The following is an 18971-nucleotide window of genomic DNA, read 5'->3' as shown; positions in this document are numbered from 1 at the left end:
TTATAAATGTCACAAGTAAATGTCGGATTAGAAGTATAATTCTTCTTAAAATTCAGGTTGAAGCCTGGTACTGATGCAAGTGATGTGTTGAACTATCCTGGGGCTCAGCAGCACTGAGCCCTCTGACCTAATAAACCCCTTCCAAAGAGAGGACACCTGGCTGTTTCATTTGAATGCCATGGCTCGCTCAGCTATCCAGCCACCCGAGCCGCTAATTATCATCCCTCCCTGCTATGCGACACATGAACCTCTGACCTGTGTTAGATAATTAATGTTTTCCATACTAAGCATGTAGAGTAAGAGTAAGAGTGCAAGCATGCCTCAGGTGGACACCCTGAGTATGGTGCACAGTCCCAGCAAAGATGCCCAAATGTGGGTTTACAGTGGGGCTGTGTGGGCTGATCAAACCCACAATTATTCGGGCCTTATGTGGGCTAACCCGTGTGGGAACCACAGTATTTTTGCCCTTTCGGGCTCCTATGTGTGTTAGCTACGTAGCCTTCAGGACTCGCCCCAGGACTGGCTCTTAGCTGACATCAGTCAGTTAATAGAGTTGAATGGTGTGTCACACCTCCAGTCACCATTGCACTCTTACTATTGCCACCAGGCCCATGCCAAAAGCTTTTCAAAGACATTAACTTATACATGGCTGATGTAGCCAGACTCAGTGAACCTAGCACAGCTAACTGACATGCTAAGCTAACCAGCGTGTATCCAGCTGGGAAAATGCAGGGTAACCCACCAAACAAAACGAACAGCTTTTCGTAGCATAGCACATACACAACGTGCCAACATATCAGCTAATATGCTAAGCTAACTTGCATGTCTTCAGAAGGGACACTGATGCAGTGCTTGTTTAAGACATAAATATTGGAAGTAAAACTAAACATTGTGCAGATGGACCCCTTTCAGAGTGTCATTTTATGACATATTGTATATTAGATATTATTATAGTATATTCTAATATAGTATATAGTACTTTATTACATAAAATCCCACTTCATATGGAATTATTAATATTTTAGCTAGTACAAATGAGCTAATTTGGTCTGCTTTTTATAAAAGGTTTATGCAACTTTAATTATACTGTATTTTATAAGCATGTGTTACATGTAAAAACTTTTGTGCAACTGCAAATAACTGTAACTGTTACTAGTAGAGAGAGATATACATTTGAAATACTCAATCAAAACACAGTTACTTAGTTACTATTCAGCAGTGCCAAATATATCACACAAAAAAAATAAATAAACCAAAACTGCAGATTACGTCTTTAATCTCAGCAGCATAAGCTTCTGTTGCAGGATGATTGTGTTAAGCGGGAGTGTGCGGGTGCTTTAACAGATTTTTACCATAAACTGGTCACCTCTCTTACTGCTGATATCCAGCTCCTGAACGTTATTCTGGGAACCGAGAGGGACACGTGTTTATATTCACATCTGTGAGTATTATATTTCCACGCTAAAGCTACGAGACAGTCATCTGAGTGACGTCACTGTTTGCCCTTCTCACCCCATCAACGAATAATGTGATCATTTTTAATACCTTCCTTGACCTTTTTAGCGCCAGTGACACTAGCTCCTATAAGCAGCCTAGCGGCTTATTTCCTATACCGAGAGGCCAGGAACTTTGTAATTATTCCTAATTTTATTTCCAGAGTGGAAATGAGCAAAGAGTGAGCTGGTTAGGCCGCGTAAGTAGGTCAACAGCAGGCTTGCAAGCCGCCCTGCTTTGGTTGGCTCAGCTCCTGTCTGCCCAGAGGAGATGATAGCAGATGAGATGAGGGCACCGTAAATAATGACCTACTAAAAAAACCTTCAGCCACATGTCATAGGCCAGCGGTGTGAGTGAAGGGACTGGGTGCTGGAAATCAGTTAAGAACGTCACTGAAATTTTTTACTGCATCCCAGGACCGTACATCAGCTGAACGTGTGAAGTGGAGTGAGCCCACATTGGTCAGATCCTAAGGCAGACGACACATTTATTCTGCCCTACGAGCATCTTCTTTTATTTTATCTTCTCCTCGCAAGTAGCGAGCGCAGCAAATGTCGGTTTATACAAGAGCCCATTGTACTCCCACACTGAAACAGCCACAGTGTTATAAAACTGACTTCTGCTGCGTGAGGCTGAAGTGCTCTAAGTGTAGTGGGCCTCTGGAGTGAAGAGGAGAGCATGATATGAAACGCATTCAGTTATTACAGTCATTACTTCGGCTTGCCGTCTTTTGCCACCGCCACCTGGCGGGTCGCCGATTGAGTCAAAGAAGGGAACGCAGCGTTTGATGTTTTTAATATCTCAGTTCACAGTCATCTAATAGAAGTTGATTGGAATTGAGTTTTCTCAAATTAGGAGTGTCTTGATTGTGACTGGTGATCAAAGATCGCAGCATTTCTGTTCTTTCTCAAGCCCCAAACAGATCCCAGTAATTGAGGTAAATAACCACTTGTTATTCCTCTCTGTCTTAATATGTTTTAAGCTTATGAAGCCAGTAGATGGTGTGGGTGGTTAAACTGGACTGCTGCCCAGGCCTGGCAGGAAACCATACTGTGATAAACGTGCAGATGCAGCTAATTGCAGGGAATGAAATAAAATACTTATCAGAAAAGCTCGCTGGGAAATTTTTCTAAGTGGCTCTGTGCAGTTTAATGGAAAAAATATCTTGCCCTTCTAAGCAAATGCCTTGATGAATACACATGAACTGTTCACATGAATCCTAAAGTGGTCAACTAATGTGGGCATTTAAATGAAAGCATCCATACAAATGCTGCCTAAAATGTTTTTGTTTTTTTTTTCCCCATCACTTAGAACGACTGGACAAACAAGCAATGGTAGAAAGTGGCACATTCACATCTGTTCTGTTTTCAAACTCATAAATAATAAGTAGGCTTCAGCAAAAAAAATAAATAAAAATGATACTCATGAGTGCTGCTAAACAATGTTCAGCCCGCTGCTGTATCAACAGTGGCTAGTGGAAGCAAGGGAGGCAAATGATGAAGTCATTTTTCTCACTTTCACTACTGATGCAGTCACGGTTCTGTGGCTATGTAGGGCAGTGCTGCTGAACGGATTACCAAAGATTGGTTCCTGCCTTTTTAAAAATCAAACTGTATTTGGGGAAAGGTGGGTCCACGCCGTGAGAGGCAACATGGGGCACGTTTAGTCTGAGTGGGTTATTATTCCACTGATTAATGGATATTTAATTCTGCGCGGTCCCGTCAGTGTGCTGCTCCACCGCTCCTGACGGCGCAGAAGTAAGAACTGGCTGTGTTTCAGAGATTTATGTTACACATGGGTGGGAAATATGGAGGAAACAGAAGGACGCTTTCAGCACATCGTTTTCAGTTCATTCAGCTAAACAGGAAGCATTCTGGCAGAACTGGGGCTGTATTAATTACTTGAGTGTGTTGTTGTACAGCACAGTTCCGGCCTGTAAAGGCTCTAAAGAAGAAGTATGGGCAGTTCTGATTTGCAGATACATAAAGTACTTATAAACAAATTTACCATTTTCGTATCATTTAATGTGCTGTGAACTATTATGATTAAACATGAAACTGATGAAAACTCATGTCAGCATGTTCAGTGTAACTCAAACTTGACTGCAGTGAAACTGGAACTCAGAGGGGGAAAAAAAAGAGCAAAAGAAACATAATGACCTTGTTTTTATCCGTCTGGTCAGATTCTGCTGGAGCCGGCGGTGATCCAGGACGTCCTGTCTGCAGGCAGCCACCTTCAGCTGCTGGAGCTCCTCAGCCTCTGCTCGCACTACCTCATCCAGGTGCCTCACACACACACACACACACACACACACACACACACACACACACAAAGCTGTCCTCGTCTGTCCTTTGGTGACGTTTTAAGAAGAGTTACAAAAATAGCAGATTCACACTACAGGCTTGTAGTATCACTGAATTTTAAGAGATGTGTTTGAGCCGCTCAGTTGCTCCATTTTGATCCCGTCTCCAGGGACTATCAAGGAAATATACAACTGCTTTATTTGTACTCTCATCCAAATTTTCAAAAGTTTTAGATAATTTAAATCTCCAGCAACAAAGCCAAATGGATCAAGATTTTCTTCAAGGTGTAAAGACTGAAGACCATATGATACACACACATCCTGCACTGGTGTGATCCATTTATACTTGTGCGCTTGTCAGCCTGGCTCACTCTCTAACAACGACGCCCAAATGCTAGTCGGCGCTGCGTCTTTTTTGCCAATCAGGTTAATTTTTGTTCTTACTTCCTGCTTCACTTTCAACAATGGCGACTGAAACTTTCGCCGAGAATTTTGTATCTCCGACCCTCCTCAGTTAACCTCTTCTCGATGTGTTCCATCTGCATTGATCCAAAACAATCAATTCGAAAATTAAGGGGATGGAGAAGCAGCCGGAGATACTAGAGCGGAAACATGTAGCAACCAAGCGGACCAGTCACAGCTCTTGCAGTTACATTTCTGGTTAAGTGCACGTCCGTTACGGCGCTGGGGTCTGTCGCCGTAGCTTCTGCGTCAACTTAACGCAGAACTCTAAGCCGCCTATAAGTGACCCAGATTTTTTCTAATTATTAAACTATGACTGACTGACTTCTTACAGACAAGATGTTGTCTGTAAACAATGGAAGAGAGAGAAGAGACGCGCCAGGCCTTGACCTGAATCGAAGTGTACACATTCTGTTTTTTTAAGCAGGATGTCCCAGTTTGTTATGATAAATGATGCACTATGAATCTACCTAGAGATTACTGTGTGGTGTCTGCAGGTTAAAGCGTCAGGATTTCTTGTTGACACAATGTCTGCGATGAGCATTGCCCGGGATCCACCTTTTCTAATTTCTCGACAAAACCAGTGAATAAACTATATTACTATGGAATGGGTGAAGATATTGAGACAAAGACTTATTAGCTTTCTCGCCATGAAGATTTGCACCAATCCCAAGTTTGTACACTGTATACAGTACGCAGCTTGAGTCAGACAAGAGTTAAGACTGGAAACAGTTCGGTCTAGACACTCCTAAAGCTCACTTATTCACAGATTATAATGTATTTGTTTAACCCACACCAAAATGAACTGTAAAGACGCTAGTTTAAAGATTAAAGTCTTGCAGTCTTTGAATAGATGTTCAGAAACTATATAATGTGTTAAGACTACCTGTTACCCTCTGTTATGTTTATGCTAAGCTAACGTCGCCCAGTTGTAGCTTCGTGTTTTCCGTACAGACAAGAGTTTGGTATGAGTCTTTTCATCTATCTGCTTACTTAAAAAGTGCTGTCATTCTTCAGGCCTCTGCAGTAATCCGTAATGAACTGAAAAACCTCCGCAGCAAAGTTAGCGGTCAGAGTCAGTTAGAGGACGGAAGCCCTTGAGCTGGAACACTGTCAGTGTGTTGCCCAGGGATTTATGCTTGTCATCTACTGTAGGGCGCCCGAGTCCAGATCTCCTCAAGAAGTGGGGCACCCGGCTGCATGTTTCACACATTCAACACCACAAGACCAAAAGCAGAAGTTAGCCCACTGTCCTCTGGATACATATCCAAGCTGCAGATAAAAAACAAATCGGTTTGAGGCTTTCTGCAGAGGAGAAATAATCTCGGCTGTCTGATACTCTTACAGGATATTTCCCCCCCAAATTTAGGCATTTTGCAGTGGTTTTAAGTCGCTTAATCATCACTTAATCATGTACATAATCTACTGTCCTAGTAGATATACAGTACTATTTAATCTTACACATGTGATGGTGGCTTCCAATCCCCTCCGCTACACTGTAATCTTTTTATACTGTGCTCCAGCATTCAGCTCTTTACAGTTACATCACAATACTGAACGTGGCTCTAATGCGCCACCTGGTGGATGGAAAAGACTCATCACTGGTGGTTTCTATTGAGGACCGGACCGGAACTCACTGTAACAGAAAACTGACTGAATCAGTTTTCTTATGTGCATTTCACTATATACTAACATAGCTTGTGTGCTCAACACAGCTGTCATATAAACCTACTGCTGTATTTTCTGTTTGGATTAAAGTGCCAGACCAATAACATTGATTTTTTGAAGCACTTCAACAGTGGATTGAAAATCAGCCTCAGTCACTCAGTATCGTCAGCCTGATATTATAGATATCAATAAAGTTAATTGAATATTGAATAAAATGGTCAGTGCTGCACTTGCTGTGCACCGACTGTGATTTTAACTCGTATGTATACACCGATCAGCCACAACATTGAAACCACTGACAGGAAAAGTAAATAACATTGACCACTGAACATTAGACATGTAGCGCCCACCTAGACCAGACCAGGCACCCCCACCCCATAGCAATGACACTCCTTGATGGCAGCAGCCAGCTGGATGCAGCTTGACACAGGCACACACACAAAAACCGTTTAGTTTAGGTGTTGACCTGGCCTCCAAATTCACTAGATCCCAAACTGATCAAGTATTTGTGGGATGATCCACAAAGGCCCCTCCCCTCAACCCATAGGACCCAAAGTCCCCCCACTAGCAACATTCTGTTGCCAGACACCACAGGACACCCTCAGAAGGCCCATGTCCGTTCTCTGATGTGTCACAACTGTTTTGGAGGCACAAGGGAGACCTACACAAGATTAGGAAGGTGGTCATAATGTTACGCCTGATCTGTGTATGGGTTTCTCAGTTGGACAGGGCCTCTAAATGTGTTTTGTCTGGGATTTTGGCACAAGGGATTGTAACATCTAATCCTGTGTATTAATGAATGTGACTGCTGCTGCTGTTACTTGCATAACTAACATTCACGTTTTTAAATTTAAACCTTTTATTCAGACTTTTCAAAATAAGATACACGCTGCAAACATTTTTTTGTAAAACACAAGGAGGAGCAAAATTAGAACGTAATGAATTTCAATGCAAATGTCTACTTTGAAAACGACAGTGTGAGGTTATTAAAGGTGGAGCCGTAGTAGATGTTGTTGATTCATGGCATGAGCTTAAGGAGCAGCCAGAAGATGGCAGTCTTATTCCACAGACCTCATTTTCTTCCCTTTTTTTCTCTGTCTCCACATGTGACATCTGCATTTGTTTTCATGCCACTGAGATCTCTCTTATAATTAATGTATATATACATGTGACTTATTATATACAGCACTTGTTGGCGACGAGTGTTTATCCAGCCTTTCTAAATTTTGCAACACTCTGCTCACAAAAGGACTGCGAGCACAAAAGAAGACTAAATTGAATATTACATAAGGACGTTTTCAACTAAACAATAATACCTCACACAAAGGCACAACCGGTGAGAAGAGGTCTAGATGATTTGCTCATCAAAATAAGGATTCAGATGACATGTGTTTGCCAGTTAGTTACGACCCACATTCCTTCCTTTCTTTCGATTCATGTGCGTTGTGCATACATTGAGCAGACAGATTTCCTCCTCATTGGTCACCGCGGCGTATTTAAGGTTCACATGATCCGTCAGCTGACTCTGAAGCTTGTGCGTCCGTCCCTCAGGAGCTGAGCAGCGTGAACTACCTGGAGCTGTACCGCGTGGCCGACCTGTTCCACCTCCCCGCCTTAGAGGAGGCCGTGGTGGGATTCCTGGTGGAGCATCTGTCGGAGCTGAGCCAGAGCCGACAGGACGAGGCCTTGCAGCTGCCCTATCGCCTCCTCAGGGAGGTGCTGAAGAGCGATCGTCTCACCTCCCTGAGTGAAGAGGAGATATGGAAGGTACTGGTGGTGTAAGAGCGATGTGTGTGTGTGTGTGTGTGTGTGTGTGTGTGTGTGTGAGCGTGTAACCGTGGGTTTTGCAGTGGGGATGCGGTGTTGAGCTGTTAAACCGTTCTGTTATGAAAATATTTTGATGAGAATTAAAGTGAGAAACAACCACCTCTGCTCGTAAAGTTGAACAAATTCCGTCTTGGCGCCAAACTAATCTGTATATACAGTATAACACACACACACACACACATGGATGGCTGACGCACACAGAGCAACACACAACAAATTAAACACTGCCATCTGCATCTCATATACTGTTTGTTTATATTAATGAGGATATGTGCGAGGAAGGACCGCTTCTGACTGTGTGTGCAGGAGAGTGATGGACATGCATTCGTGTAAGCATGTGTGTGATGAACTGCCGGGATTGTGGAGTGAAGCGGCAGTGCGGGGTGGGGACTTGCCGTTTTGACTGTTCATTTGCACCAATCAGCCCCCTCCGCCCCCCACCACCCCCGCGCTTCTCACTCCCTCTCTTTCTTTCTCCCCTTCTCCTCTCTGATTAGGCCCACCGCGGCTCCATCAGGGCCCCAATCCCCCAGCTGTCACTCGGCCGCCCGTCTGATTGAAAACAATCAGGCCTCTGATGGCACAATTACCCTGACCCTTTAGCCAGCCGCCGCCGCCATAATCAGCCTCTGATTAGGCTGCTTTGGGCCTCCTTCACTTCGCCCAGAAGGTTAATTTGGGCATCAGACGGAAGCGAACGGCAAGCGGGGGCCGCCGTCCGAAAGGGTGGGGGGCTGGAGGGTGCTGGGGTGCGCGCCAATACCGGACTGATATAGCTTGGCCGTCAATCATCGTCACTCAGAGTTTTCTTAGAGTCTCTCACGGTCTGGAAATCACATTTTCTCTGCCTTTGTTTTTTTTTTTTTTTTTCTTCCTCTCTCTCTCTTTCTTTCTCTCTTTCTTTCTTGCCATCCTTTGCTCTGCCTTTCTGTAGCTTCCCCTCCTCCCCTCTCAACTCTCTCCCCCACTATCTCTTTCCCTCACTCTCTCCTTTTCACACACACACACACACACGCGCGCACTTTTTCTTTCCGAAAGGAGGGAGAAGGAGTTGATTTATTCTGTGCCCCGAGGAAGTTGTGTGATGCAGCGTGACCTTCACAGTCAGCTGCCGTGGCACGCACACACACACACACACACACACACACACACACACACACACACACACACACTGTCACTTCAGAGCGATGAGGAGGAGAGAGGCGGGGTGAGGGATAGAGGAACGGGAGGAAGAGACAGGAGAGTGGCACAGATACCACAAGAAGACGGCGGCCTGACTTGCATGTTTGCAAGTCGCAAAGGCGCGTTCACACCTTTAGAGCGGAGGGAAGGAGAAATAAAGGGAGGAGGGTTTGTTTTGTTGCGGAGTACGTGTGCATGCATCCCACACCAGTTATTATTCCAGTTGGGACGGTGTTAATTCGCGTTTTTACGTCGCTTGTGTCCAAAAAAAACTTGCCTACAGTTCCCTGGGATAAGTTCTCAGTGTCTGCACACACCGCATTAGAAAAACCACTCGGTTTTCCCAGATAATGGTATCGGTGATCTCCAGTCATCTCGCCCACATTCACACCTCGTCGCAGCTAAATAACCTTCCACTGCTCTCAAGTTCAATTAAATCCCTTCCCCGCTACCCCGGTCCGCCTGCATTAAACAAAGGAGTGCGCCTGTGGATATTTACAGTCTGTGTATTGTGTATATTGAATGCTGCTGATTAATAAATGCTAAGTTTGTGTGTGTGTGTGTTGGTGGCTATATACTGTGTAAGGCTGCAGTGCTGGCTTGCCTCAATCTTGCTATATAATACCCTTTAGGTGTCTAGGAAAATAATTCTGATTAGAAGTCCTTCAACAGTTTATTGCTCACATCTCGTTCTGTTTTTTTCCCATTATTTTCATACTGACTTCCTTTTCCCTCCACGCCCGTTATCCCTTCCTCCTATTCCACGTTCTTCCATCTTTTCTTTTTCTTTTTGAACAGAGTAGAGTGGCAAGTCTTTAGTTTTTAATAAATTCAGTGGCCTTCTAAGAGGTTTTTATTATTTTCTTTTGATCGCACGCTTGAAAAAATGTGAAAGAAATTCAAAGCTGTATTGAATTGGAACCATTTAATCAATAATACATTAAAAGAGGAAACACACAGTGAATTTAAGGCGATGCATCCCAATTTAAACCATAATGTTTTTAGCGGAACAGTGATTTGACAGTTACCTAACGGTGTGTTAAAATTGAATTAGCAGTTCCCACGGTGATAGCACAACAACAAAATGATAAATATTTTAGTCAGTCTCGTTTTTGGTAAAAAGCATGAGTGAACTGGCTACAACATTGCGTGCTAAATTTGTTTCCTTATTGTGATTGACTGTTGGTACAGTCTGTAACTGTTATATTTGTCTCTCTTTACTCAGCTGGTCGTTCTGTGGCTGGAACACGACTGTCGCTACCAGTACACCGAAGATCTCCTACAGCACGTCCGCTATGGCTTGATGGACGTCCCCACCCTTCATCACCTCGCCCGGAGCCATCCCCTGGTGCAGTCCAGCCCCACTGCTGCCGCCCTGGTGGACGAGGCCCTGGACTACCACCACGCCACCTTCGCTCAGCCCCTGCGGCAGTCGGCGCGCACCAGGCCTCGCTTCCAGTCCCTCACCCTTTACATAGTTGGCGGGCGGAAGCGGGAGGTGAGCAGAGTCAGGGAGCTGCGCTACTTTAACCCGGCTGCGCAGGATCATGTACGTGTGGCGGGAGGGTCGAACTGGAGCGAGCTGGCGCCCATGCCCACGGGGCGCAGCCACCACTGTGTGGCCGTGATGGGGAATTTCTTATTTGTTGTGGGCGGTGAGGTGGAGCACGCGACTGGGAGGACGTGTGCGGTAAGGACTGCTTGTAGATATGACCCTAGGGGAAACCGGTGGACTGAGATTGCGCCCATGAAGGCCTGCAGGGAACACTTTGTCCTGGGAGCTCTGGGACAGTACCTGTATGCAGTGGGAGGCAGGAATGAGCTGAGGCAGGTGCTGCCCTCTGTGGAGCGCTACTGCCCCAAGAGGAACAAATGGATGTTTGTCCAGCCCTTCGACCGGTCACTGTCCTGCCACGCTGGCTGTGTGGCTGACGATCTGCTCTGGATCTCAGGTACACACTCACAAATATGCATTACTTTTATTTTCATTCTGCACATGGCTGCACATGGGGGTACAGTGGTGTAGTGGTTAGCAAGTTAGCAAGAAGGTTCTGGGTTCAAACCTGGCAGCCTGTCCAGGGTGTACCACACCTCTCGCCCAATGACAGCTGGGATAGGTTCCAGCCCCCGTGTGACCTTTTCGAGGGCAAGGAAAATGAATGAACATATCTGTACACATACTACTTGCACAGACACACGTCGTTCACAGTCATGCTTCATGCATATATTTTGTACAAAAATGTGCCACTGACCAAATTCCAGGTTGTTTTTCCTTTTTGTTACAGGAGGGGTGACAAACACTGCTCAGTACCAAAATCGGTTGATGGTCTACGACCCAGAACAGGTAAATGTCAAGTTAGCAGATACAGTCTTTGTGTGTTGAATGACCCAAATTCAAAAATAGATATTTAAAGCTGGTTAAGACAATCTGTTTCACATAAACAACGGATGGAATAAGTGGCCTCATGTGAAAGAGGTGGCTTGGGATGACAAACTCACATCATACAACTATTATCCAACGCCACAGTTCTATTCCGTTAGCTGCAGTTTTTCAGTGCGTTAGACACGTTTTAACTGTTTCAGTGTTTGGCCTGTGATTTCACTCTATTGTCTTACTCTTTGTGCTGTCATCAGCCGTTTCCAATAGCAGCAAACTGTTCACTGAATCTGATTAACCAACGGCACACTGCCTGCTCAAAGGTAGTGGCCAGCTGTTGAGCACAATGCTGCATTTAACAAACTAAAAAGATTAATTTTTCCAAGAGTAGATGTTGTTGCTCCTTGTTTTCTGCATGTGTACAGATAGCTGCCACGTTTGAGTGTGTCAAAATACGTTGATCAGCCACAACATTAAAACCACTGGCAGGAGAAGTAAATAACTTTGACCATCTTGTGATATTCATTATTCTGCTGGGAAACTTTTGGACCTGGCATTCATTCATGTGGATGTTACTTAGACATGTAGCACCCACCTAGACCAGACCAGGCACCCCCACCCCATAGCAATGGCACTCCTTGATGGTGGCAGCCATCAGCAGCAGGATGCAGCCTGACACAAGCACACACACAAACATTCTTAAGGAAAAACTAAAAAAACATGAAAAACAGCACAAGGTGTTGACCTGGCCTCCAAATTCACTAGATCCCAAACTGATCAAGTATCTGTGGGATGACCCACAGAGGCCCTCAACCCAAAGCCCCCTCCCAACAACACTCTGTTGCCAGACACCACAGGACACCCTCAGAAGGCCCATGTCCATTCTCTGATGTTTTGGAGGCACAAGGGAGACCTACACAGTATTAGGAAGGTGGTCATAATGTTATATCTGATTGGTGTACACTATACAGTAGGTTTAAATGTATGATGTGGGACTCAAGGATATTCAGTCATTCGCATGGCAGGTGGCTTCATAAAGACACAGACCTGCTACAACATGTAGCATTAAGAGAAACTGACTACAGCCACAAGACGTCCTCTCGAGGTTTCTACCTCCAACGTTGGTGCTAAAGGTCGTCCAATGATGCTGAGACTGTAAAGTCTCCTGAAATGTACCATCATGTTGGATTAACGTTACATCTGCTTTCAATTTGATCTAATTATTATTGGGAAGTGATGCTGTGTATACTTTTGAAAGAAAAACTCCACCGAAACAGCATCAGTGTAACAATAGTGATGTTTTTTTTTTTTAAAAGAAAATGAATGCAGGCCTTATGTTCACTGTGATGGATTACACAACAGGCAGGTGTCAAGAGTTTGCTAATTGATTTTCACACCATATGGAAACTAATGGAAACCACTGGCATCCTGGGAAAACAAAAAGGAAAACTAGATATAAAACCTAGAAATGCTACAGCAGCAAAGGACTGTGGCTCAGATTTTTAGTTAATAGCTTGTGTTGAATGATCACATAGAAACCTGCACATTGCGATGTGCTCCTGTCAGCGCATCACAACGCATAAGACAGATTTTAAATTAAATATAATTTCTCTGTGTGCGGCTCGCTCACCACGTTGGAATGTGGTGAGCCGCAGTCTCTGTTTGTGTATGTATATGAGGCAGCTGTTAAAGAGGCCTGGATCTCGGCGAGGCTTTATATAGTATGGAGGTAGTCCGCCGTGTGTATATGTGTAAGGTGCATATCCATATGGGTCTGTGTTTGTACATGTCTGTGTGGAAGCGAGGGAGCGGAGAAGCGAGCGGAAGAGAGAGGGAGAGTCTCATTTGTATTCACCATGAATCTACATTCACCTGCCAGAGCAACAGCAACCCCCCACCCACTCTACCCTCAACAGATGGCCACCCGTCAGCTCCCAGCAGACACACACACACACACATACACACACACACTCTCTCTCTCTCTCATTCTCTGCCTCAATCAAGCGCACACACTGACACAAAATAAGCTTCGACACACTTAGTGAAATGAGCAGGGATCCTCGGTGTAAAATGGAGTGGCTGAAACATATGATTAGAAATAGGGAGGGAAGTCATTAGTATAAACCAGAGCTCCAGTGTCACGTTATTTATCTAGCGCTGAGCATACATCAATTACCCATGCATGGATATGCTTAAATATTAATCTCCTTATTCATCCTCCTTCGCTTTCCACCCTCTCTGTTTCTCCTTCCCTCCCTCTTTGTACTACATCTCTTAATTTTCTACCTTCTTTCTTCCAATCCATCTGTCCACCCCACCCCACACACATTCACTCTACACCACCTCCAGGACCAGTGGTTGGCCCGCAGTCCCATGATGCAGAGGCGCGTGTACCACGTCATGGCAGCGGTGAGGAGGCAGCTCTACGTGCTCGGTGGGAACGACCTGGATTACAACAACGACCGCATCCTCGTCCGTCACATCGACTCCTACAACATGGACCTGGACACGTGGACGCGTTGCTCCTTCAGCCTCCTCACAGGTGAGCAAAGTGATGAAACCGTGGCGAAATTCATACAGGAGACAGGGAATCAGTTTATGAACAACTCCAGCATCAGATGAGATGATTGATGCCACTCTAGTGCCTGTGTGTTAAACATGCAGCTACTCTCAGTTAGCTTTGCATGAAGACTGTGATGTTTGTCTGGCAACTTCACGCTGACTCCAGAAATTCACTGCACCTGACCAGGAAGTAACCTGTAATCTCCTACAAAATTGGAACTTGTTCATTTTCACCTGGATTTTAGTAAGGATCAAACCAACCAGATACACCAATCAGCCACAACGTTAGAACCACTGTCAGGAGAAGTGAATAACTTAACATCTTGTGACAATTCAATGTTGTGCTGGGAAACTTTTGGAACTGGCATTCATGTGGATGTTACTTAGACATGTAGCACCCACCTAGACCAGACCAGGGACCCTGGAACAACTCAAAAAAACATGAAAAACAGCACAATGTGCCTCCAAATTCACTAGATCCCAAACTGATCAAGTATCTGTAGGATGATCCACAGAGGCCCCTCCCCTCAACCCATAGGACCCAAAGGCCCCCACTAACAATATTCTCTTGCCAGACACCACAGACTCATCCATTCTCTGATGAGTCACAATTGTTCTAGAGGCACAAGACACAATGTTAGGAAGGTGGTCATAATGTTATGCCTGATCGGTGTATAGTCTGTAAATGGTGCGCTTTAGATGTGTTGGAAAGTGGATTTTAATCACCTTTGGACAGAGCAAGACCAACATATCCCAGCATCTCCAGTCCGCGTGCTTAAGCTAAGCTAAAAGTTTCTTGGTTGTAGCTTCACAAATGTTGCGAAGACATGGTAGTAGTATCAGTCATCTCATCTGATGCGTGAGAAAAGTGGAGAAGAGCATTTTTCAAAACTATTCCGTCAATATATCACCAGCCACATGAAAGAAGGCCTTATCCTTCCTAACTGAGACACTACACATTCTGTTAGAGGGAGTGGGGAACCAACAAAAAGGGATGACTATCGTCACCCCATGCAGTCACATTACAGTATGTAAATTCTGGGGGAATGCAGTACATAAAGTAATCAAACCACGTTACATACATCGGACGACAAAGGTGAAACAGCCAGCGATGTTCCTTATGAACGTCCTTACCTCTGGAGCCGACATATTTTAAAGTAGCTTTGCTGTAAATGAATTATGGACCACTTGAAAATGCCACTGGGCTCCGCAGTCCGCAGCATCACCTCTACAGCTTCACAGGATCTTTTGTTTCATTATTCAGATGGCCTACTGCTTTCCCATTTTTGTTGGTCATTTATTAATATGGTTGGAAACTTAACTTAAAAGTTTTAAAAGCAAGCAGCCAGAAACATGAGCCTGAATCAATGCTAATGTTGCTCTCCGTCTGCTGGGTGAGTAAACAGGCAACTTTTTGGCAACACATTCGACATAAACTGTAAACTTCAGAGCTGATAATGTAAGTTGCAGTTTTATCAGTCTGCACTGTGTGGCAAAAAAAAATCTGCAGGCTTAAGTAAAAGATAGCTATAGCAGAAGACAGTATATATATGCACTGAAAACCTGTTTTTGTTAATAAGATTCTTACTGTGTTCTAGTTTTGGTACAGACTACAAAAGGGGGATGTCACATGGGCCTGTGTCGCCAGGGCACCGCTAATCAAATCTGTCCCAAATGTGTTTCACACTTTAAAGTCCCCATGAAACGGCTAGTGAAGTGCTATTTGTTTCTGTGTTTCCTGAAAAAAAAAAAAAAAAAAAAAAACGACGCAAAGGAGGCCAGTCTGCTCCTGCAGCCCCCGGTGAAGGAGAGACGCAGGGAGAGGAAGAGATGCAAAAGTTCAAGGGAAGCATTTCATTGTGTGCAGAATTTGTACACGCCCCCCGAGTGCACGGTGCGGTCATCAATATTTTGATACTGCTTTCCAGGAAAATGACAACTTATTACAAATAACTACAGAATGACTTTTTGTCAATGCTGCACCAGATTACTGGCAAATACTGTGACGTGCAGAGCATATCACAAATATTTAATAGTACAGAGAAACACTTGTGAAACCAACCGACATAGTAATTTAATTCCAGAGATGTACAGTACATATGCGGCGTTGGGAACGTAGGCTGAGTAAAACTCACATAATGACTCCCTGCTGGCTGTAAGTAGGCGGTGGGATGATACGCAATTAAACCATATACTGTGTGTCTATACTTTGGACGCGTGGTTATGCTGTATCTTTAGCCTCCAGGGTGGTGGAAGTGGTGGTGGTGGTGGTGGTGTTAGAGAGTGCGGCCGTTCATAACACAGTCCATCATATCTTTACTGTAGGTGGATGTATTCATGATCTCAGGTTACGGGCTCATGTATAGCCACTGCTTTCTATTCCTCTCTACTCCCGTATGACTTTCCTCATTTGTTACAAGGCTCCTTTCCTCCTATTATATCTGCAAAGCTTTAAAGACAAAGTCAGAGAAAGAGAGCAGGAGCTCAGTCCCAGCTCCCCGTACTCTCCCGCCCTTGCCCCATCTCCATTTATCTCCCCCTCTCCCTCTCGGGGGACGGAGGAAGTCATACCGGTGTAATGCCCTCTGCGTGGCACAGTGAAGCATCGTGTCGGCTCTGTCCTCCTCAGGTCAGAACGAGTCGGGAGTCGCTGTCCATGATGACAGGATCTACGTGGTTGGAGGATACTCCATTTGGACCAACGAGCCGCTGGCATGCATTCAGGTGAGATGGGTAGATTTTGGATTTTTCAGTTGCGACACTTTGAATAATCACTGTGCGAAAGGGAACCCGTGGACAAACATGCTGCTCACATAATGCAGAATCCCACTAACTATTAACCGTACAACACATATTGTATTGTTAGACAATGAGCCATGGCCTCGGTTCTGTTGACACAATAATTTCAGCTTTGACTTTAAGGTGAAGGTTAAATATACAGACATTTAAAAAGCAGCGTTGAAGATGTCTGTGTCTAACAATGTAGAAAAGATTTGTTTCAATGGCCCCTTTAAGTGCAGTCAGTATCACGAGGTCGGCATACATTATCTGTCATATTAATAAATATACCAGAATTTGTCTTGTCTAAATGCCTTTCCAGCTCTTGAAAGTGCTGAAGTAACTTTCAAGGGAAACTTTCTCCAGTTGAAGCAATTTGAATTGTGTGTGTGATCAGCAGCTAAAGACTGGGCCGGTTCAACGAGGCCTGTTGTGTCTCTTGAATTCTGCACAAGGCCCCGTAGTTGACCTTTACTTAATTTTATTTTTCTCGTGGATACTGCAAGTATAGAGTAACAAAAAAAAAAATATTAATGTATTACTTAAAAGGCATATGTGAAAAGACAAGATGCTGACTTTCGGTTAGCAAGTAAATGCTGGCTGGGGTACAGTATGTGCAGTATCTCAAAGCTTTATAAGAAATGGGAAAGTTTCCTTTAATATGCAAATTGGTTTTAATGTGCACTTTCTGTACTCATTAATAGCCATTAGAGATTAAACAACTCTAAAATATTCCAGCTGCGCTCTAACTCTAGTTAGTTAGCTAGTGTTGCTAAAGCATGTTGTCACAATGACCATGCTAGCATGCTAATGATTCTGGGTGTAACGTCATGTTAGTTTTGTACGTTGGCATGCTAACAGCTAGGTAATTGGTAGAAAGCTGCTAGCACAGCCAGGGCTGAGGGGTATGTTTGCTCTTTTTTGTAAAGATTTATTTATTGAATGACGCTTGAAGTAGTCAAATAGCAATTTACCATTAAGGGAACAGCCTCAGATTATTCCTGTCCTACCCCTGGTCCCCTCGTGCATGGTTCTCTCTTTGTGTACATTTTACACGAGGGGTATGTACTTTTGCAGGCATTTGATCATAAACCAAAAGTATGTGACAAACTTGAGATTTGGACTTCATGGGGATGAAACCAAACCAGTGTCTTTCCTTAAAATCTCAACAACATGTGGGGGCTAAAGACAAAGTAAGCATTCCAGCCTGTAGTTATTGAGACATTTCAGTCTGTACCAGAATGTTGGAATGTCTTTGCCATCCCTCGAGCAGTGTTGTTAGCCCGGTTTTAACTACTTACATAACTCACTGCCACATTTACAACTGGTGTAAAGTAAAAAAGGCAATTCACGGGTATAACCGGCCAGCACGCTGCAATGTGAATTTCCTCTCTCCAGGTGCTGGATCTGAGCGCAGAGGGGAAAGAGGAGGTTTTCTACGGACCAACACTGCCATTCGCCTCCAACGGGATAGCAACCTGTTTCCTCCCCGCCCCTTACTTCACCTGCCCAAACCTACAGACTCTACAAGTACCCCATCACAGGATAGGTGCCGTTTAAGCCACCGACACGTCTGCAGCGGACAGCAAACGCGATAAAATGGACTTGATCGCAGTCATGATTCTGAAAAAACCTGCCACCTCCGTCGCAGGGATTTCTGCGAGACACTCAAATGTAATAATAGTACTTTACTGATTCACAAGAGCCATGTTATTCTTTCAGCTTCTGCGGAACAAGCTGCTGACAAAATAATGCACCGCATTTGATTTATTTCCCCAAAGACTGATTCATCATCATCATCATGTTCAGGAAGTTAGGAAAATAACACCAGAATGAAGACACAGGGACAAAATGTCAATGGATGTTGTGGAACTACTCAGAAATCCACTGTTTTTAGCTAAAAACACTATAACATTTCTATTTAACCTCTATAATCACTTTAGTGGCCTAAAAAAAAAAACTAAAAGCTGACAATGTTTTTCAAGATATAAAAGAGAGAAAGGCTGTTTTCTTATTGAATCGCATGTGGCAAGAAACTGATGCCAGTCCTCATCAGTGCATAAATGACCCTGTCATTTATTTATTATCATCATTATTTTTTTTTTAGTTCAAATAAGCTAAAACGTGACTTGATGCTGTCTAACCTGTGAGTGAGTGTGAGATTTTTATTACGCTCAGGACCTCCTAAGACTGTTTCTGTTCAAATGAATGTCTGGTCACTGGTCGTCATTCTGCGAATATCTGTTTGAATACTCAAGAGTATGTACATGTATGATAGCGCAGTGTGCTGAATTTCAAAAACGTGCTTTGACCAAGAGA

The 18971-nt window shown here is 44.2% G+C and overlaps 1 protein-coding gene across 8 annotated transcripts in view; it reads left to right on the top strand.

The window, feature by feature from the left end:
• The window catches only part of klhl32 (kelch-like family member 32), a gene marked incomplete at its 5' end in the record, with an annotated part of 29696 nt that extends 10879 nt beyond the window's left edge, over nucleotides 1–18817 (top strand). For 3 of the 8 annotated variants that reach the window (XM_084557585.1, XM_084557584.1, XM_084557587.1), the window contains 7 exons: nucleotides 3677–3775; nucleotides 7478–7693; nucleotides 10161–10887; nucleotides 11221–11279; nucleotides 13662–13854; nucleotides 16504–16598; nucleotides 18051–18817. In XM_084557585.1, the coding sequence (XP_084413711.1) occupies nucleotides 3677–3775; nucleotides 7478–7693; nucleotides 10161–10887; nucleotides 11221–11279; nucleotides 13662–13854; nucleotides 16504–16598; nucleotides 18051–18212 (1551 nt within the window). In that variant the 3' untranslated portion in view covers nucleotides 18213–18817. Of the gene's footprint in view, nucleotides 1–3676; nucleotides 3776–7477; nucleotides 7694–10160; nucleotides 10888–11220; nucleotides 11280–13661; nucleotides 13864–16503; nucleotides 16599–18050 lie in introns of all 8 variants that reach the window. The other 5 variants (XM_084557586.1, XM_084557588.1, XM_084557589.1 and 2 more) reach the window with 5 other exon arrangements.
• Between the last annotated feature and the right edge of the window lie 154 nt (nucleotides 18818–18971).

This window comes from Chelon labrosus, assembly GCF_963514085.1.
Source record: "Chelon labrosus genome assembly, chromosome: 12".
NCBI classification, from domain to species: domain Eukaryota; kingdom Metazoa; phylum Chordata; class Actinopteri; order Mugiliformes; family Mugilidae; genus Chelon; species Chelon labrosus.
Note: the sequence above shows the minus strand (reverse complement) of the source record. Positions and strands in the feature narration are given on the sequence as shown.